Raw genomic sequence first — 22,106 nt, 5'->3', positions numbered from 1 at the left:
GAACATTATGTTCCAACGCACATTACGGCGCCTCCTCGTTATAAATTTTGTTCACCAGAAACAAGGCACAAAAAATATCACATTGATCATCATATCGATTTGAAGAGTTCGTAACCAGTCGGAGATATCACGCGAATTGATTGACGTACCTTACTTCTATAGAAAAATCTTACACACATTTTGTTCAATCATATTTTATGACTAGAGTTCATGCGTGTCTGGATAGCAGAGACAACAACACAAACTACAGGGGGGGGGGGGGGGGGGTAGGTTAAAGTCCAATGTTCGAAAACAGAAGTCAACAATCAAAAACGGAGGTAAATGCTCGAACAGAAAGAAGTCAAAATTCAAGTCATGAACAAACTTGCTTTCTGCTAAAAAAAAAACCTGTAGAATCTTAAGACTCCTCTTCGAAATATTTGCCTTAAAATTAAAATACGCCGAATAGGAAAAAAAGTAAAAGAAGGTAAAGAGTAACAAGGAGGCTCGTTAATGTGCGCTTGCACATGAAGTTCCGAACCGAGCTGATCTACATCTTTGACTTAATTGTCAGCCAAATGAAGAGATAACCAAAAAATAGATGTTTGAGTTATAACAAATCGCTTCACACCTAAACTACTAATTGAATTACATAATGCCATGCCTCATTACAGCGCTCACGAGCTCTGCCAAAAAGAAAACTACAAGAAAAAAAATTAAACAAAATAAGCAAAACCAAAAAAATTAACGGCAAAAACTCAATATCTAAATGTAAAAGCACCTAGTAAACAACGTCAAAATGCAATCAGATAAAACCTTAACTTCGCAAATTTTCTTTTATTTTAACTATGCAGCAGATGGGACTTTTCCCTAATGAGACTAGGTAACAAGCAAAAAGAAAAAAATAATGAGGCGAAATTCAAAAATCTATCAACATTTCTTAAACCAAATAATTTCAAACGTCTTAAAAATCATTAGCTTTTAACAAAATTATTCCCGATAAATTTATTAAAGTGTCAATACCAAAAAGATAGGACCTGTCTTTGATTATACTAATCCATAGAAACGCACTAAAGATGCAGAAAAGCTCAAGAAACTACAAACAATCTGCGAAAACACAAATTATTGAAGCCATTAAAATCATTAGCTATTATCTATTGTTTTTCATTTCAATTGTTATCTATACTAATTGAGCTAAAATTATGCTGAACGATTAAATAAGTTCACTTGGGCTTCATTTAAAAATAATTGGGCAGTGTTATTACGCGAATGTGGTACAAGAAGAGAAAAAAAAACAAATATTGACCACTCACAAAACATTTATGCAAACGCATATTGTCCCACAAACGAAACATCATCTACGAGATATATAAATTTAATTTTTGAATTACAAGGAAAGGAGCTGGATGGGACTTCGCACTGATGAGATTAAGTTACAAGTTCACGAAAAGAACAAAAAAATTCTACACAAAAATATAGAAAAAAAATCGCCAAAAAAATTGAAAACGAAAAAAAAACCATAAACTTTACGACTATTCGCTGTGAACTGATTGCATAGAGTAATATCAATTTTCAATACTCAATTGGAAGCTTGTGAGACCTCTCAGCATATTAAGACGTAAAGAATGAAAAAACAGCAAGCACTAAAAAATGAGACAAAAGTGTTGCAGCCATTAAAAAAATAACTACGTACAAACATTTCTTTTTTTCATTTCATTTTTAACAACGATAAGATTCTTCTTTCTGTAACTACAAGTCTTCAAAAAATAGAAAAATATTTTAAAATCACGAATTCTTGGAGAACACCCTTAGTATCAACGACATTCATTCAACCATCAATTAGAAGCTTATGAGACCAATCGGCATTTTAGGGCTATACGAAGAATGAAAAAAGCGAAAACAGCAAATTCAAAAAAATTGAGCGAAAAGTCTCGAAGCCATTAAAAGAAAATAAGTTTTCAGTTAAAAACTTTTCTTTTTTCATATATTTTTTAAACGGCAATGGGATTCTTCTTTTTTTTAAACATTACGACCCCAAATGATCAACAAGTATGAACATATATATTAAAACCAAGAGATTTTTGAAAAATTCTGTAGTGTCAACGCCATTAATTTCAATAGCTTTCAACAGAAGTCGCTACGTTATGCCTCGGTGGGAAGAAAATGCTGATTGTCGTTGACCAATCATCAAAAAGACATCAGAAGTCTTATGACAATGAAAACTATAACAAATACAGGCAAAAACCAAAAATTCATTAAAAAAAGTGCGAGAAGAAAGTGCCGAAGCCATTTAAAACCACCCTTTTCTCTGGAAACTTTATACGTGATTCTTTTAACGTCTTCTCTGAGCCATTGGGAACTATCAATATTAGAATAATGTCATAAGATTCCAAAAGGAAACAAAATTATTTAGAAAATACCCAAAAAATTATTTAAGAAAAATTGAAAACTCGTCGCATCGAAGTCATAGAGCCAAAAATTGCAGATAAAAAAGCTAACCAGATTAACTTGGTTGCAGTAGAAAAGACGGTGGTCCTGTAATTACTGAGACTGACTTAAAGTTCGCGAAAATAACTTTAAGATTGGCTAATGTTCAAAAAATTTTGGAAAGTCTTAACAGCCATTAGCTGTCCACTCAAAGAACCAGATAGGTTCATTTAATGCTCCTTAAGAAGACTATTGCACTTTTAGTCAACCTGTCCATGGCATAGGACTTCAAAAATTCAGTAAAATCTCAACAAGAAAATCAAAATTTCATTGAAAAGTAGAGTCGAAGCCGAAAAAAATAAGATCGATTCCTTGAAAGCTAATGTTCGGTTCATTGGGAATCATTGAACTGTAAAGATGGCTTTTCATTAACAGAACCTCGATAAGAGAGTTGACTATTCTCTTAGTGAGTTAAAAAATAACAAAATAAAAATTTTTCTAAAAAAACGGCTCTCAAATAGAATTGTAATTTTTTAATGGTAAATTTCCCGATGAGACCAGAACTAATCTTTTTAATCGCCTTTCGTCTATTAGAAACACCAAATTGATGCATTTTGTAGCGTGAAAGGTAATTTTGAACTAACATGTTAATAGAAAAAAAAGTTGATCGGATCAAAAATTACGCTAAAAGTGAACAAAAGTGAACCAAGTATGCCGTGTTCAGATGAAACCTTAAACCTCGATAACTCCTCGAAAAAAACGAAATTGAAATCTTTTTGATTTTGAATTCTACGCTGGACGAGCTTTTTAATGATACCACTCACAATTCTCTACGATGAATATATCGATCGGCTAAAATTGTCAGCATAAAAAACCCATTTGAGTATATAGATCCTCCCCCCACAAGTAGGTTCGGAACAAAAAAAATCGAGGAATCGTGCTCATTTTGTTGATAACTGTACCTTTTTTTAACATAAATTTGTAATCCAATTTATAATTAAGGGTATAACTAGTTCTCGTATTTCCATAAAAATGAAAGATAATTTTATAATATTTCAATCAATGTTAAAAGTAATTTATGAAATCCAGTGAAGTCTGATGATACAAACGTTTGAAAAATGATACCGATGCTATGAATCACCTTAAATTTGCCTTAAACAGTTAGAATTTGTTGATGTTAGATATTGTTGAATTAATCGTGGTGTCACTACTACGCAAAGCATGATTTTCACAGGCCGCAAAACAACTGTGCTAAATTTTTAAAGCAATTGAACTCTTCCGTGCTCCACTTAAGGAAAGCTCAACTAATTTGTTATGCTACAAAAGGCATGTCTGCTTTTGATGGGTAACTGCTTACAAACAACTTATCTTAAACTTGACGATTCAGTGCACACAGCATGCATTGAAAATTAATATGAAAAACAAGTTTATATGCAAAAAAACCAATCATACTACCTAATTTGTAAATTCTGTGCAAAAACGTCAAGCGCTCAAGAACTTACTTCAAGTTTTGATGAAAGCTCAAGTTTAGCTCAGCCTTTTCATGATCTTATTGATAAGCAAGATAATGCTCCTATGCATAAATAGATCGTGGAAGAACAAAATTTCTGATTGGGTGCAACTGGAATACTCGACATGCTAAAACAGACACCGATCTCGTAATCCTTGATAAAAACAAACATTACGCCGCAAAATGTACTTTTGACCTTTTTCGGTTGATTTGACCAGGTCGTGGACAAATATGACAACACCTCTTCACTTTTGCCCTCAATTTATGTCATTAATTTCCACATTCTTTTTGCATTCATTTAATACAATTCAGAAACCAAACTCTCTTAATTACCCTATTATTACGTTCAAGCCAGCGATCTCACGCAAGTTTTAACTGTTGACAAGGAACAACAGTGGACAAAGGGTAGCCCAGGCATATCGTGCCAAAGTAACTATTTGACCAGGTCGTGGACAAAGATGACAACACCTCTTCACTTTTGCCCTCAATTTATGTCATTAATTTCCACATTGTTTTTGCATTCATTTAAGACAATTCAGAAACCAAACTCTCTTAATTACCCTATTATTACGTTCAAGCCAGCGATTTGCCTTTTTAATCCGCAATTAGTACAATGAAGGAATGGTTGGTAGGAAGGGGATGTGGGAGGTAGGCAGGTCGAGGGTCTGTAGTTTAGATACGAAGGAGGGACTAAAATGGGATCAAAGCTTTCACCAAAAAATATTACCAGCATTTCCTCATCACTATACATTACAAAGTAAGCTACTGATAAAGTACAATGTTCGAAAACAGATGTGAAAGTTCACAAAACGCAGGTAAATGGTCGAATGATAGGAAGAAGTCGAAATTCAAGTCATGAACAAACTTTCTCCAGCTGAAAAAACATGTAGAATACCAATACTCCTCCTCAAGTCGGAAAAAGCCAACACATTTGCAATAATTGCCTCAAACTTCGTTCGAGAGCAATTGACAAAATAGCTGTACATTTGTCAAATCGTCAGTGAAGACAGTGTGTTTAAACGTAAATTGAACTAAAAGTAACCATCTTCAGAAAGAAGGCTTCGATTTTCAGAGAGCAAAATAATCGCAAATGATTAAAGCAGAGATAGTAGCGTGTGATCTCAAAGGCTGCCAAAATTTAAATACCAATCAAAAATAATTAATCAATTTAGCATCGATTAATTAATTTAGCCAAAAGCAATATCATCGTCATCATCTGTGTCATCAAAATTGGTCTTCACGGTAGGAGCATTTTCAGATTTATTCTTTTCAGGCGATTTTCTTTCAAGTGATAGATCGTTCTTAGCACTACTGTCGTCATCGCTGTCGTCCCACGAAAAATCATCTTTAGGTTTAACTTGGCGAGATTCAGTTTTACGTTCTGATTTCGAACTACTTTTTGATTTACTCAAAGAAGATGAGTCTTTATCTTTTTCCTTGGATTCCTTTGATTTGTGTGATCCCCCGGCAGCCTTCTTGTCAGCTTCCAACTTCTGCTGTTCTAATTTCTGTTGATTGACCTTTCTGCCCTTGTTCTGTTTATTCAGCAGTTTCTGTTGCATCTTCGCTTGCATTTCGGCAGCCTTCTTAGCCTTTTCTGCTTCTTTGGCTTTTCGTTCTGCCTCCGCTTTAGCCTTTTCTCTTTCACGCTCCTAAAAAATATAGATAATGCAAGGCATGGCATGTAGATCAAATTATTTCCCCATAAGATTTCAAGATGTTCTTTTTGGAGCTCTCATCGTGCAAATCAATCAGTGCAAATTTCGGCACCTCGAATAAAATGCAGGTCAGATCGGATATTATAATCCTCATATCTAGCAGTATGAAATTTGAAGCTATTCTGTCCTCGGGTATATTGGCATCGGGTAAAATGGAATTGGGTAAATTGTCTTGTCACCTCTGTCCCCAATCCCAAAGCAGTTTATCGTTTATTACCCTAATTGCAAAATAAGTAGAAATAATTTGCTTGAGAATAATTCTCTCATCTCTTTAGCCAAAACTAAATTGAATAAGTATCCACAGATGGTATCAAAGAGCTAGGTAAAGTTTATCTCGTGCAATTAACTTTGGCACCTTTCTATATCTCAATTTTCTATAAAAAAGAATCTAATGTATCATATCCTAATTCTTAGATACTGTACCAGGAGGCACGTGCTAAAAACTAACTTTAAGAAACATCAAGTCATAATGTTGATAATAGAGATGTATTTCAATGGTTAGGAAATGGATGACTTTTTCACGGTAGCAAAAGAAGATTTGTGAAGCAAATCTCACGCAAGTTTTAACTGTTGACAAGGAACAACAGTGGGCAAAGGGTAGCCCAGGCATATCTTGCCAAAAGTAACTATAACTCAAGGGACTTTTTTTGAAACACCACCAACACTGGCGTCAGTGAAACAAGCTGATTAGTTTGGTTCTCTGACGTCCGGCCACAGCACCATCAACACCACTCTTTCAATATTAACTGAAGGCGGTACACCGCGCAGTTTTTTCTGGCCGAACGCGTACCAGACAACCGGTCACAAGCCTTTACCCATCTGAATCATCTTGTGAACAGACTACAGAAGAAACCTGAGCAGTACAAGAAATACAATGAGGGCACTCAAGCAGACCTGGAAAAGGCTACATTGAAAAAATACCTTTCCATCAACAGAAAGATACAGGATGGTACATACCACACTATGGCCTTGTCAGCCCAAACAAACCCGACAAGATAAGGAGAATCTACGATGCCAAAGCACCACAAAGCGGAAAAAGCCTCAATGACAAACTCTTAGCAGGACCTGACCTCTCCGGGAATATGCTTAGAATTTTGCTACGATTCCGACAGAGAGCCATTGCAATCGAGGGAGATATCGAAGCGATGTTTATGCACATTGGAGTACGACAAGACCGATGTTATCTGCGATTCAGACAGCCAAAGAAGACATTAAAGATCACCCAAATTCTCTGGAGATCGTTCAGCGGACATTCTACATGGATGACATGGTTGCATCTTTCAGCGACGCCATCACAGCTTTCAGTAAAGCCAAGGATGTCAAGAATACTCTGAAAAAAAGTCAATTCAATCTGACAAAATGGTGCAGCAACAGCCGTGAAATTCGTCAGCAGATGCAAGACGATCTATGCAAACCCGTCGAGGAGCTCTTCAGTAAAAGTTTTTATCAAAGAGCGCTTAGAATTCACTGGAGCTTTGACGAAGACAAGATAATGTTCAAAGCAAAAGACAGAAAGAACTTGGACAGGAAAACATGGACAAAACGCAAGTTTCTGTTTTTTGTGTCAAGTTTCTACGATCCTTTGGGAATCATATCTCCTTTCCTCGTCCGAGCCAATTTTCTACAGCAAGAAATATGGAAACATGGAGGCGAATGGGACAAAGCCATCAGTGGAGACAATGGAAAGGCCATCAAGGATTGGGTACTGGAAACGTAATTATTAGGTACAGTAGGAGTATACAGGTTGGTAGGTGGTGGAGCACTTGGGGACACAATGGAACTTCATCTTTTCTGTGACGCATCATTGGCAGCAACAGCAGCATGAATCAAGACAACCAGAAACAAGAAAGCACAACTCGTTTATGGTAAAAACAAGAGTGGCACCCTTACGTCAAAAAACAATTCCGAGATTAGAGTTGCATGCAGCAAAATTGAAGAAAACAATCGAGGATGAAATGGATTTCAAGTTTAATAAAATTTTTCTATGGAGTGACAGCACGACTGTTCTCAGTTGGCTCAAGAACTTCAAATTGAAGCACAAGATGTACATCAGACCGAATTGCCAAATAAGGGATCTCACAAGCACTAATCAGTGGAACTACGTCAACACCAAGGACGACACTGCAGATCAGGGAACGAGGGGACTTACAGCAACAGACATGACAGAAAAATTTTTTTGGTTACAAGGACCACACTTTCTTCTATCCTCTAGCGACAACTGGACAACAGACGAACAACAGAATAAAAATGTTTTCCTGAAGAGCGCAGAACAGAAGTCCCAGTTAACACGACGACAACCAATTGACAAGGAACTCATTGATGCCAACAGGTTTAGCCATAGGTTGAAAATCAGAGCCGTCATCATCAAAATAAAAATCCTACAAAACAACGAGAACACGTGACCAACAGATCATAGATGCAGAGAACTTTCTTTTCCGTCTATATCAGCAGCAATTGCTCGATGAGGATGTGAATCAACTAACACGCAACAAGCCCATTCAAAAAGGAGTAGATTGCTTCAGTTGACACCTTCAACTGACGAAGATGGTAGCATTCGCTTAAACAGCAGACTAGCCAACGCACCAGTTTCAACAGCAACAAAGAAGCCAATTATCTTAGACGATAGGAACAGGATAATTCGTCTTTTTTTGGAACTGCAACACAACACCAATGGTCATGTTGGAATTGAACAGCAAACACACACATTCAGTTGAACTATTGGGTTCTTCAATGAAAACAGTAATAAACAAGATCTCAAACGTATGAAGATGACAGAGACGACTCAACAGCCAGCCTCAGATGTCAGATCTTTCTAGTTACCGATTCTCAGTAAAACCTGTAGCTTTCAAGGAAATCGGAGTACACTTTTTTGGGGCCCCTTGAAATCTACAGCCAGATCAAAACAGCCATGAAAACTTACTGTTGCCTATTCACCCGTCTAACAATACGAGCGGTTCACATCGAAGTGACCAGAAACTTGCAAAAGGAATCATGCATATTGGCATTCCAATGATTCTTCCGCCAACGAGGACTACCAGACAGAATTCACAGTGACAACGCTTTATATTTCACCAGTAAAGCAAAGACATTCGAGGAAAGCAGCTTCACAACGACAGAGATACAGAAACATGCGGAGTCGAAAGAGAATGCATGGCAATTTATTCCGCCAGTAGCACCACATTTTTGTGGATCATGGGAACGCCGCATTGGAATGAGCAAATGAATCTTCTTCAAAATCGGCGGACCTAGGAAACTCCAGAAAGACAGTTTCTCAACCCTTATTTGCCAAGTCAAAGCTCTACTCAACAGCAGACCTCTAACATCAGTCAGCAGTGACATACGCAAAGTCGAAAGCCTGACATCAAGACATTTTTTGATAGGAATGACAACAGGACTGCCATCAGATACTTCAATTAGCAGCAACCACAGAGGAACAGGAAAACTATGGAACAACGTCAACAGTATCAAGAACGAGTTTTGGACACGTCTTTAAAAAGAAAATCTGCCAACACTCAGAAAACGTCGAAAATGGCATTCAACAGTAGACGGGATAGAAGGACGGTAATATAGTTGGGATAATCAAAAACAACACACCAAGGGGAATTTTGGCGGTAGGTAGGGTACAAAAGGTATATATAATGTGGTAAGGTCTTGCCTGGTTAAAACATCAAGAGGTGATTTTACTAAACCAGCTACTAAACTTAGTTTGATCAACGACAAATCAACATAAAGGTTATTAACAGTAAATGGGGAACAATAATTTAAAAACAATCTGAAACACAAACTTGATATCAGTTTTGGGTTTAGGGTAAGTTGAAAGATGAAAATTTCAAAGTTTAATAGAGTGACCTAGCAATTCAAAGGAACTTCAGGTATCATTCAGGTACAACTAGGGATTTCAATAAGTATCTCACCCGGATACTCAAATTAGCAATACTTATCGTACCTTAGAACATAATTCAAACGGGAAAATTTAGTTAGGTAGGTTTAACAGGAAGACAAATTCTGGATAGAGATTAGGTAGGTTTTGGAATTCACAATGCACAATTAATCAGCTTATTTCACCACAGCAACGAGTTGAAGCATCAGGATATAAGTATTTTGTATAGGTGGATTACATTGAACAAATTAGGTAAAGCCAAACACTAGAGTTACAAAATTATTACAAAATGTTTATTTCGACGAACTATAATTTGGGGAAAAACTGGTAAAAGGTAAGAAATAGGTACAAGGCAATGGTAGGTTTAGGTAAGGTATGGAACACGGGCAGCATCAGTTTGTCAACCAAAAACTTTCAAGGAGCAGACCAGCAACAACAACATTTCCAATAGTCATTCAGTATTTTGACATTCGCCAGTAAGCCAATATTAAAGTTGATTCATAATAACAACAACTGTACACAATCAAACGCAGTCAGCACAAAAAGCAATTCAACTTTCCAGCATACAATTTTCATATATCACTCTAAGCGGCACGTTGACAACCAGTATACAGCAACAACATACAGACGACACCAACGGAAGACATTAACACGAATTTCACGACAACTAACAGTTCGTCGAGAATTACTTCAGAAGCAGCAGCAGTTTTCGATCAGCAGTCAACACATTCTTCAACAGCAGACATCATCAAAGTTAGTTCAGACATACATATAGATATGGCCAAGTCCATAGCTTCAAGATCAGCGCTTTATTGAGGACGCAGCTCAAAACAACATTTTCAACGGAATCATCAGCAGCTGATGCAAGAATATCCATTTCGGCTACATCAAAATCAACAACCGAGCAAAAGAGAACACGACAAGACGACGAACAGTGACTTCAAACAGACTTCAACAACAACAACAGATCGACTACAACTTTTCTGATTTTTGGTGCCCAAAAAATGGGGGCGGAGTGTACCAGGAGGCACGTGCTAAAAATTAACTTTAAGAAACACCAAGTCATCATTTTGATTATAGAGATGTAATTAAATGGTTAGGAAATTGATGACTTTTTCACGGTAGCAAAAGAAGATTTCTGAATCTCGCAAAAGTTTTAACTGTTGACAAGGAACAACAGTGGGCAAAGGGTAGCCCAGGCATATCGTGCCGAAGTAACTATAACTCAAGGGACTTTTTTGAAACACCACGAACACTGGCGTCAGTGATAAAAACTGATTAGTTTGATTCTCTGACGTCCAGCCACAGCACCACCAACACCACACTTTCAATATTAACTGAAGGCGGAACACCGCACAGATACAGCAGATCACGAAAAACTTCTAAAAAAAAAACGTTTTGATTAAGAAATTATTTTATCCGCATCTGCTTGATCTTTTGACCTTCTAACAAATTGTCTCACCTGTCTGACAACAGCTAGTGTCTCCATCTCCTGTTTGATTAGAGCAGCCTCTGCTTCCTCGGCCAGTCTCTGTGCCTCTATCTCCTCCCTCTCCCTTCTAGTCAACACTGGCCTACTGTCACTCGCACTCACCTGGTCCAGCTTCTTGGCACTCTTCGTCTTCACGTAGTTCGGGTTCGACACTGCGATCAAGTGGCTCACACCTGGTAAAATAGCTATTTGACTCTCTGTAATTAACATAGCCGGCAGATTGTCGGAATAGCTGCGAAAGAATAGACTTGCGTGCCGTTTAATAGACATAAAAACAGATACAGATGTAAGATGAAAAAGTTATCGAAGCCTCGAAAAAGCTTTGTAAAAAGCATTCAGCTATTAATTAATAAAGCTTGTTAAAATTTTTTGCGCAGAAGCCGTTTCATTGGGGACCTTTATCACACATAAAACTAATTCAAATCAAAGTTTTAAACGGCAAAAGTCATTTTATTGAGTGGGGTGAGTCACGTATGATCTAATCACGCAAATGAGTTAAAAAAATTGGCTAAAGAGAGTGAATAACGCGCGCAAATTCCGTTAGTGAGAGGAAGAAGTCATTCAAGAAAAATTGACTTTTTCAGCTTTGCTGTGTGAACAAATGTAACACGAAAACGAGCGTCAGACGACGAAACAAAAAACATTGCCGTAGAATACCGGAAACAACTCGAAGAGTCGTGCAATAAAATTACTTACCTAACTTAACCTCTAATAAGAAACATCAAATTAATAGCCTAATGAAACTGTAGACATGGTTTTAAAAATTGAGGACAGCTTTTAGCTTAGGGGTGCAGGGTAGGCGCGCGCGGTGGGGGGGGGGGGGGGGGGTTGTTAGGTGGTGGGGGAGGGTGCCGTTCAGGCAGGTAGTTGGTGGGGGGGGGCGCAGGTAGGTGCGGGTCTGCAGTTTAAATAAATAGGGGTGACTTATAAAGGACCAAAAAATCTCAAAATTCATCAGAAAATCTCAACCACCTAAAGCCTCAATCACAGTTCGTGATAACTATAAACTACAAACTAAGCTACTGTTAAAATCTAATGCTCCAAAACAGAAGTCAACAATCAAAAGCAGAGGTAAAAGTTCGAATAGAAAGGGGCCAAAATTCATGTGCTGAACAAACTTGTTCTAGCTAAAAAAAACCTGTAGAATACCAATACTCCTCTTCGAGTCATAAAAACCAAGATCACCGCAATATAGCTCCGCTCAGCTTACAGCTTCGCAGCTATAAAAATCTTTAATTGGTCACGTTACCCAAAATTCTACTTAGTACATTTTCGGAGCTTTCATGACTATTCTCGAAATATTTATCAAATGATGCAAAAATGATCTTTTCGGCCTCACTGTTTATTGAATTGCTGGCATCTTAATTCCGGGAAACTTGAGAAAAAATTAAACTTAAATTTCAAATATTGGATACCTGACTTAAGTTCCATAAGAAATACTGACAGACCTTTTCCTTAATTTCAATATGATTGATTCACAGAAGATGTTTCCCAGGAAACGTTTGTCATCAACGGTCACGTTATAAAATATAGGAAAATCCGACAACTTACCTTTGGCTCTGACTTCTTCGTCTTCACTCGATTCCTCCTGTGCCTCTTCCCCATTAGCAGTAGTTGGTTTACCTTCTGTACCTTCCAGTCGACCATTCACGCCACCCTCATCCCCACTGCCATCCCCGTCACCGTTCTCACCATCAGCACCCAACGCGAGCCTGAAAATAGGTCGAATGCTGGCAAACAAACTGTCTTAATGAGAACTAAAGTTGATCACTCTCATTATAGAAAAAGACCGCGCATGATGTCTTCGTATACAGACCGTGCTTTCGGTTCATTGTACATAGACCGTATCAAATCCAGATACGCTTATTATTTGAAAGTTTTGAGACTCGAGTTTCTGCATATACCAGCCAGGTTTGTCTCACGAGTAAAAAATTTAGAGGCCAAGGATATGACTGTGGACAAAATGTTTCAGAGAAAATGTTTGCTTTTTGTGTGGACCAAGAAATGCGTGTTTTATCTCGATCCTCCTAATGTATATATATCCTAATATGAGTTGTGGTCATTACCATTTTCTGTATACCATAATAAAGGTGTTAAAAACCCTAATAGGCGGAGAAGACGAACAAACGATATATGGGGGGGGGGAGAAGTCTGACTTTGATGTGCAAAAGTGTGTTATTAATGAGCGCTCTAGGTGTACAATTCTTTTTTCTAACCTTTCCATCTCCTTGCGTTGTTGCTCAATCTCTTCAGGGGTGGAGAACTTCTTCCGACCCCCTCGTTTTGGCATTTTCACTCTCAAGTATTTATCTCTTCTTTACTTGAAATGATTATAAGAAAAAGTTTGCTTGAGCAGAGATCAGCTCAGGTATAATTTATAACAACTGATATGAATTGATGAGTTATCGCTCTTCGGATTATTCCCGAGTCTCGTTTGAAAAGGAGAATAGAAAAGTTCAGTCAAAACAGGATAACCCATAAAATCTGAAAGAGAAGTCTCCAAAACAGCTCCCATTTTGCATCAAAAGTAATAATGCAACTATATTCTGTTAACCACTAAAATACAATGGTTGAGAAAGTCTATTCAGGCCGATCTGCTGATATTTAAACGTTTATGAACAAATATTTGTTCGTATCTGACGCAATATCTATATTTAAGAGTAACTTACTATAAAAAAAGTTGTGTAATGCTATTTATACACACAACACGTAAGGCCCAACCATAATATGCATTTGCAAAAGAAACTAACGCATATACATTTGGTCTACTTGCAGCTTAGCAAAAAAATTCTACTAGGAAGCAAAACTCGCTCACTAAAAAGACCACTAAGGTCAGGCTGAACCATTGTAATTAACAAATCTGGAAAAAATGGAGCTTAACAATGCCCAATCAACAATAAACATTACTTATATATTACCACTTCATAGTGTTCTAATCTCCACTACCAAAAAGTGTTTGCTCTATTAGTTAATTTTTGTTCCGTTGATCATGTTCTTCTAGCACTTCGATTAATGTCATGTTAACTTTCACAAATAAGAACAACAAGGAGGTACGGTAATTTGCATTTGCACATAATGTTCCGAGCCCGCTCATCCACATTATTGGCGTAATTGTTTACCAAATGATGAACAGGCAGAAAATCCCAAAAAATCAAGTATTTTTCAAACAAAAATTGGTGTATGCCTGAACAAAATATTTCATATTTCACTAGAAAAGATATAGGACCAGGCCGCGATAAGACTCGGTAACAATTAGACAAAAAAACAAAAAGAGCAAAGTTAACAAACTCTCTTATAATTTTAAAAACAATTAATTGCAAAGTAATGCAAACCATTAGAGGTCAACTGAAAATATCGAACAAGTTTATGATCACCTAAGCCTCTAAGAGAGGGCATTAAGACATGTCGTTGTTCAATTTTTTCTGCGATTAAAAAAGAATAAGTAGAGACAAAAACAATTCAATTTTAACTTGCGAGAAAACGCCGCCGAAGCCGTAAAGCCATATTTCGCCCCTTAAAATATGATTGCATATCCTTCAAACAACAATAATGTGGTATGGGACCTCATTAATAAGACTAGGTAACAAGTAGACAACAAGGAGAAAAGGGCAAAATTAAGAAAAACTTTTGTTTTCCGAAAAAAATGTCTTCTAAGTCATGAAAGCCATTGGCAACAAAGAGAAATAATTGAATACGTTCGTTCATTCGTCCAAAAGATACACTAAAGACCTGTAATTAATAAAAACATGTCTTAAGGCTACAACAGAACGTCAAATATAGATAATAATCAAACACTAATTTATATTTTTGTGCAAAAAAACCCGTGTCGAAGCCAGTAAAGTCATAATGAATTCTTTTGAAACATCATATTTTGTGCACTTGCATCCTCCTTGACGTCTATAAAGTCGTATTTGACCTGTAATTAGCAAGACTAGGCAACAAATAGACAATAAAAAGAACAAAAAAGCGAAGTTTTATTTTTGTAAATAATTATTTTAAAAGTCATGAAAGCCATCAGTTATCTACTCAAATCAGAATGTCGGCTTATCTATTCCTCCAAAGAAAACCAATGAGACCTGTCGTTATCTAGAAAACTGCAGACGACCAAAACGACAAAGAAAGAACGACAGTTAAAGAGAAAAGTAAAAAAAACAAAAAAAAATTCTTCGGGTGACGAAGCCATTAAAATCATAATCTATACGTTTAAAGGTTTTAAATTATTCAACCTAACCTTATTTTGAACGCCCATAATGTGATATGTAAGTTGTTAATAATGTGATATTGTGATAAAACGGGAGAAAATCGTGAAAAATAGGCAAATGCCTAAAAATCAAAAATTCTGAAAACGCAGTACTTATTTTTAATTAACAAATTATACTAACAAATTATCTATACCTGTAACATCCAAAACAATTAGGTTTTATTACTGGACAAACAGCTATAGCAAGGCCACTTTGGTCCAATCTCGGACTGTTACAATCCAACAACAATTCGGATGGTAATCAGTCGCTCTTTTAAACAATAAAATCGGCTCTTAATATTTAAATTAAAGAACAAAACAATTCAAATCAAAGCTCACTGATAATAGATCCAATTGGCTTCTTAAGAAGTTCCCAATTATTTTATCTAGTTGTTTTATTCGAACGCTTATGGCCGTTTTGACTTAAATTTTTTTTTGAAAAAACAATGACTTTTGCACCTATTTTTCTCTTAATTTGTTCAACTTTTAACTTAGTGTCAGAAAGAAAGAAAGCTTCTTCATTCTACTGAATAAAAACTGAATATTTACTGCGGTTGTACGCGTGAAGTCTTGATTTTCTGGCTTGGATAGTACAACTTAACGCGTACAACCGCAAAAAACATCGATTTTTATTCAGTAGAAAGAAGAATCATTCTTTCTTTGCTGACACTAAGCTAAAAGTTGACTAAATTAAGAGAGAAATATGGGCTAATTTCAATAAGCCATTGTTTATTTAAAAAACAAAAACTTTTAAAAGTCAAAAAGACAATAAGCTTTTGGGTAAAAAAACTAGATACATTAATTTGGAACCGCTTAGGAAGCCAATCGGAACTACCATCATAAGCTTTGATTTGAATTGTTTTCTTTAATTTAAATATAAGAACCGATATTATTTTTTAAAAGAGCGACTGATTACAATCCGAATTGTTGCTGGATTGTAACAGTCCGAGATTGGACCAAAACCAGCCTTGCAATTGCTGTTTGTCCATTAAGAACACCTAATTATTTCGAATTTTATAGATAGATAATTTGTTAGTTTTTGTTAGTTATAAATTCAAAATTGAAAATAATTTTTTGATACTCATCGAGTAAATTTGCTAAAAACGGCAAAATCACATGGCACTCTCAATGAAAGTGGAAGTAGAACTAGCCTCCTTTGGATGTTACAAAGATTGTGTTGGCGCCTTTTTGGGTGTGTACTTCCGGAAAATTTAATCAAAAGGAGAAAAATAAGCTTATTTCGTGCTATTTTTGATGAAACAGGCTGCATTTTGAAACGTTTAGCCAAAATTTTAGCCGGAAAATTTACATCAAAATAGTCTACAGTACTTTTTTGTCCTCAAAAAAAATCAACACTATTGCTAACATTTTTAACATAATTTAGCAAAATTGACAAAATCTCAGGCAAAAATTCCAGAAAATGCATAAAACTAACGCAAACTGGTCTAACATTTAAAAAAGTGTAAACCTCGATAACTCTAGAAAAGGATATTCAAAAAACTTTTAATTCCAAATTCTACACTGGACGGGCTTTTTAATGATACCACTCACAACTCTCTCCGATGAATATATCGATCGGTCAAACTTGAACTAACAAAAAACCCAATTGAGTATATAGTTCCTACCCCCCTCAAGAGGGGTCGGAACAAAAAGGTCTGAAATTTCTTGCAATCGTTTTAAAAACGGTTAGTGAATTTCTCCCAGTCGGAAGTCAACTCTGTCAAATTATTCCTCTGCATTACATTGTATCCTTGTTCTCATCGAATCCACTCGCGTAGACTGACGCAAAAAGTAATGCGGCTTAGATCTTGCTTGATGTCTCAATTATACCAATAACCTTCTTAAATTAAAGGTGCCACTACAAGTGAGCAACAGATTTAGAATTTGTACCAAAAGAGACTCCATAATGCGCGAACGTTTCGATCGGCCTAAGAACATTCGTCGCTATAACAGCTGTCGCTGTTGTAGAACTTTAAGGAAGCTGGCTTGATCACTCCCCAGTTAACTCATTTTTCTTTCACCAACGGGGATAGCGTATGTTAAGAAAATCGGGAATTTTGGACAAATATGTATTTTAAGTTGTTAGGCAGCGTTTTGTTCCAACCCTTCCAATTTATTTGCGCATTAGGATCTCTATACCAGCCCGACTTTTTGTTGAACAGTTTTGACCGCTAGAGATCCTTTGCGGATAGATTCAGAGGCGGTATCACTGAAAAGCTTTTGTGAAACTGAATCGATTAAAAGAATTTTCCAATTTTTCACTTTTATTTGAAAATTGAGCCTTGAAATCGTCAAGCTTTTCTCATTTCTGCATTTTTCGCGCTTCGTGTAGATGATTAAAAGTTATTCGGTGAAAATAAGTAACAGATCTTTGAAGAAACCGATATCTTGAAATTGCACTTAATTTTACGCAATAAAGCGGATAGCTTTAAAAGAGTGCAAAGTTCCACTAAAACGTACCCAATATTACACGTGCTTCGCATAGCAAAAATGGAAACATGTTTAATGTAAAGGGAACAAGGTGAGAGCAACTTTCAATTCCTTTGTTCATCTGAAAAAATACTAAATAACAGATTTCTTTAATCAAATTTTTCCAATTAAAAAAGATCAAAAAACGCTACTCTTTTCTTTCATAAATTGCACAAAAAAGAAACCATTTAAATATAACCGGCTATGTCAAACGAAGTGCTCTGAAACGAATGGTGAGCGATTGGCTTCATCAGTAGCTACCCGTGACTTAGGGAAGCCAGCTTTAGCTTAATTGAGGCGGGCGTGTTGAGTGGGGAGCGGGTCAAACTCTAAGTACCGCCCTATGCACTATCAAAATATTACTCTTAAACGGTTTCGGTAACTCGCACACTAGGAGAATAGCTAGCCGTAAGGCTCTAAGAGAACTTAATGCCCTCCGAACGTTGCCTGTTTATCCCGTTTCAGGAGGCAACGTCAAATTGAACAACGAAACGAACATAAACCGACCAATGTCGAAAGAATTACTCTCGGACGACAGGCGGGTGGAAGAACATTTGACCCCACCGGGATTTGCACCATTGACCTCCCGCTTCATAACCATGTGCACTTCCGACTGTGCTATTTGGCCCTTACTTTTGCTATGCTGCAACCGACTTTATATTAGCAACAAGCTTTACTTCGGAGTGAGAGCAACAGAGATCACTCAAAAATGAGGAACGAAAGCGTGAAAAAGCCACTTGAGAAGTCGAAGAATGTTCAAGAAGAAAAGCGCAAAATGGTCAAGCGAAAAATTTGCATAAAAAAGACACGTTTACAATAATTGCTATGAACTTCGTTCAAGAGCAATTAATCAGACGATAAGTCGGTAGTACAAAAAAAACACATAGATAAATAAAACCAGAAGTGACTCGAAGAGTTATGCAAGCTCTTAGCGAAGATTAACTAAATGAGAACTATCAAAAGATGAAACAACTTAAAACCAAAAATTAATTGTCGAATAAAACGATAAAAAGCAGGCAATTTATGTTTCAGGGTGTAAGTAGTTGGAAGGGGCAGGGGTGGGCTTTGGGTAGATATGTGTCATGGGGTAGTGAGAAGAGGGAGTTAGGCGTGGGATTGAAGCTTCACAAAATCATTTTTTGAGTTCGTAGAATATAACCTCTAAACTAACGTTTTCAAAATCAGAAATAACAGAAATATTTAAAAATAACTAGTCACAAACAATATAGAAAATTAAAGTCGGTTATTTGAAAAAAGGCAGGCTCAGATGTTAGTGCAAGGGTGCGAGAGGGGAGTAATGGGTGCTCGGAGATGCAGTTTGGGGGATTGGTATTTTTTGGAGGGGAGGGGGGTTGTAGGATGTGAATAGGTACGTTTGACGGCGAGGGGCGGCGGGGATGTTATTTTGACGGTTATAAACCTGCAGAACACCAATACTCCTCTTCGGGTCGTAAACAGATCAGCAGGACTAATAAAATTGCTAAAAACATCATTTCAGAACAATTTAAAACATTAATTTAATTTATTTTCCTTTCATCGTTGAAACGGAAACTACGTGTTCTTACTAGCTAAGTAACCCCTCTCTTTCTTACCGTTCGAAAATTCAAAAACGATCTATTTGCGCTGTCGCGTTAAACATTATTATTTCCTGGAATCAAGAAACAATTGGTTGACTTGAACAGACACGTTATTTATCGAAGTCGTTGTTTCAGTTATGAAATGCTTAAAAGAACTGCTTGGGTGAATTTATCGAGCTTAAAAAAGTCAAGTGGATAAATTGAAGAGCAAGCTAGTGAAAGGTTATCACCCAGATTATACTACATTCTTGAAGTCAGCAAAAATTTTCATTTAAAAGATAACGGGTTATTTACTCAGCTTGACTTGCTGACTCGTGCAAATAAAACTCTAGGAACAATACTCATAATAAGAGACAAACACAGCAAAAGAAACCAGAAAGCACCAAAATTGAGTTGCTAGATAGTACGAGAAAAACTACTCAGAAGGCAAAATTTTCCGCATTTTTGCAAATCAAGGGCGCAGGAGGTGTAGTTGGGAGAGGGAAGCCGTTGCTAAGGGAGACGACGTAGATTGCTGTGCACGTGGTTTGGGAAGGAGTGAGAGGCTAGTTTACGGATAGATGACCATGGGGGTAGTCAGGGAGTACTTGCAAACAACTGAGGGGAAATCTCCTTAAAAGGACATTTTAACTATTTCGCGACATTTCGTAATCGATTACTGGTCAGCATTCGAATACTTTTCCTGATAATTGCATTATAAAATTTCATGGAGCTGGCAATGCAATAACTACTGAGGTTTAGGGCAACCATTGTTATTTTGGGCGGTCACCTCGGAGAACAACAGAAAAGAAGTCAAGCAAGATTTCGCAAAAATGATCACACCTTCAGGGCTTAGGTTTAAGCAAGGCAACCCAAAACAATGAACAGCAGAATTGTTCGCTCAATGAAACATAGCCGGCAAATTGCCGGACAATAGCATTGACCCACTCGACGCAGATTGGAATTGAAACAGAAAAAAAAGTACGAGATAGAAACTGGCGAATTTTTTTTTCAAGTGTCAAGGTGTTCTTATTTGGTGCACAAATTCTGCATATTTGGTTAGATTCTAAAGGTACGCATAATTCAGCTTCCAAAATGATCGCCATTAAGCATAAAACTAATGCCTACTAGCAATCGGTTTAATGAACTTTGATAACCTAATGCACTAATGACCGGGCTTCATCGGTTTACTCCGTTTTTTGATTTTGCTATTTTGACTTTGACAGTATTCACTTCATTACATAATTCAATGAGTGAAAGAATTTAAAATCCATTCAGTTGAAGCAGTGAGTGTCAGAAGTCAAGCGTGAAAATCGTGACCTGTGTAAAACGAAAAACGTGATCAAAAGGTAAATCGAAATTTAAAATCATAGCAGGACAAGACCTAGCCCACAATTCAAAGAATTTCCAATGACTAAACAGAAGACTAGACGTAGAATGAATTTTGAATGAGTTAGGAAAATCATTAAGAAAAAAAATAGATTCAAAAATCGAAAAAACAGTAAAAATCAATGTCGAACTGCCACCTGTGAACAAAAAACCACTAGCGAGAAAGCATATTTTTATTCAGTGTTTTCAAAACTCTTCTTCAAAATTAGAGCGAAAAGTTTTCACGCCGCAAAACCACTCAATTATTCGCTCCAATAAATGTTTCGGCGTGACCCAGTACTCAATTTGACTTCAAAAAATAAGAAAACGTATGAACAGATCAGGTCTTAAAAAAACACAAACGGCAAAATGGTAAAAATAGCTCTAAATTGAGTATTAAAATTGTATTATTTTCTTCAGAAGGTACTATTACAAATTAACATAACCGAAACAAACCCCTTTACCTGAAAAAAAAACGGACTAAAAACTAACTGCTTTGAAAATGCCGCACGTGATCGCAAAAACTTCGCTCGTTTACTGAAAATATTTCGCGTCTAATTTTTTCGCTCTCTCATTTACGCGACATGAACGAAAAATCACTCTATCTTCTCTTCAGCAATTTGACCTAAACACTTTTCCTGCATTTCGCTTCCTGTTTCAAATACACTACAATGAAATTACCGATCAAAAACAGCCTAAAATTTTTTTCCGGAAACGACTCGAAGTTGTATTCCCCGACAAAACTGGCTTTTCAAATAGCTCAAATATTAGCCATAAACGCATAAAAGCAGAGAAAACAAGAACCTGTAGTCAATGAGTAAACAAATAGCTAAATTAAACAAATTAGAAAAATTCTGTTCACTTTTCATATAGTACAATCACACAGAAAAACAAAACAAGTTGACTCAAGCAATACAGTTTGGAAACTTAAACCTAAGTCAAGCATTAATCGTCTAAAAAACATTTCTATTTCCGGAAAAAAAGTTGAAAGGAGAAATGAGAGAAACAAAAAAAGAGAAATTGTATCCAATTTAAATTTTGTCGAGTTTCATGGAAAAAAGACTTGTTACATAAATAAATTTATATCTTTTGTAGTAAACAAAGCTTACAGACCTAAGTCTTGAACTTTATTGCCAACAAACTGAATCAAAAACGAAACAAAATGGACCAAAATTGACTAAAAATTACCAAAGAACGTTGAAAAAACCACCAAAATAGCCTTAAAATTCTGATATTAACCAGAAAGACATCAAAAAGTTATCAAAAAGGCTGAATAGTTTGCATTAGTCTATAACAACTTGATAAACTACAAAACCAAAAAAAACTTCAAAATGAAGCACGTTAACATAAAATTCACTCGCTTACAAATATCGATGTTTTTCACGCCAACAAATATCGATGTCTTAAAAAAAGGTAGGAACAAAACCATTCGCTCTTCTCTGCGCTCTTCTAAAATGATAACCGAAA

At 36.5% G+C, this 22,106-nt stretch overlaps 2 protein-coding genes across 2 annotated transcripts in view; both read right to left on the bottom strand.

The window, feature by feature from the left end:
- LOC142347951 (von Willebrand factor A domain-containing protein 3A-like) overlaps positions 1-22,106 on the bottom strand; it is a 708,547-nt gene that overhangs the window by 643,382 nt on the left and 43,059 nt on the right. The gene's annotated exons all lie outside the window — the stretch shown is intronic.
- On the bottom strand, positions 4,926-13,570 carry LOC142348811 (uncharacterized). Its single transcript, XM_075400332.1, has 4 exons — positions 13,223-13,570; positions 12,558-12,718; positions 10,977-11,179; positions 4,926-5,568 (listed from the first exon to the last, which is right to left on the bottom strand). The coding sequence occupies exons 1-4, from the start codon at positions 13,294-13,296 to the stop codon at positions 5,104-5,106; spliced, it is 903 nt and encodes a 300-aa protein (XP_075256447.1). The 5' UTR covers positions 13,297-13,570; the 3' UTR covers positions 4,926-5,103.

Source organism: Convolutriloba macropyga, chromosome 10 (assembly GCF_964194025.1).
Source record: "Convolutriloba macropyga chromosome 10, txConMacr16.3, whole genome shotgun sequence".
Taxonomy (NCBI): Eukaryota; Metazoa; Xenacoelomorpha; order Acoela; family Convolutidae; genus Convolutriloba; species Convolutriloba macropyga.
Note: the sequence above shows the minus strand (reverse complement) of the source record. Positions and strands in the feature narration are given on the sequence as shown.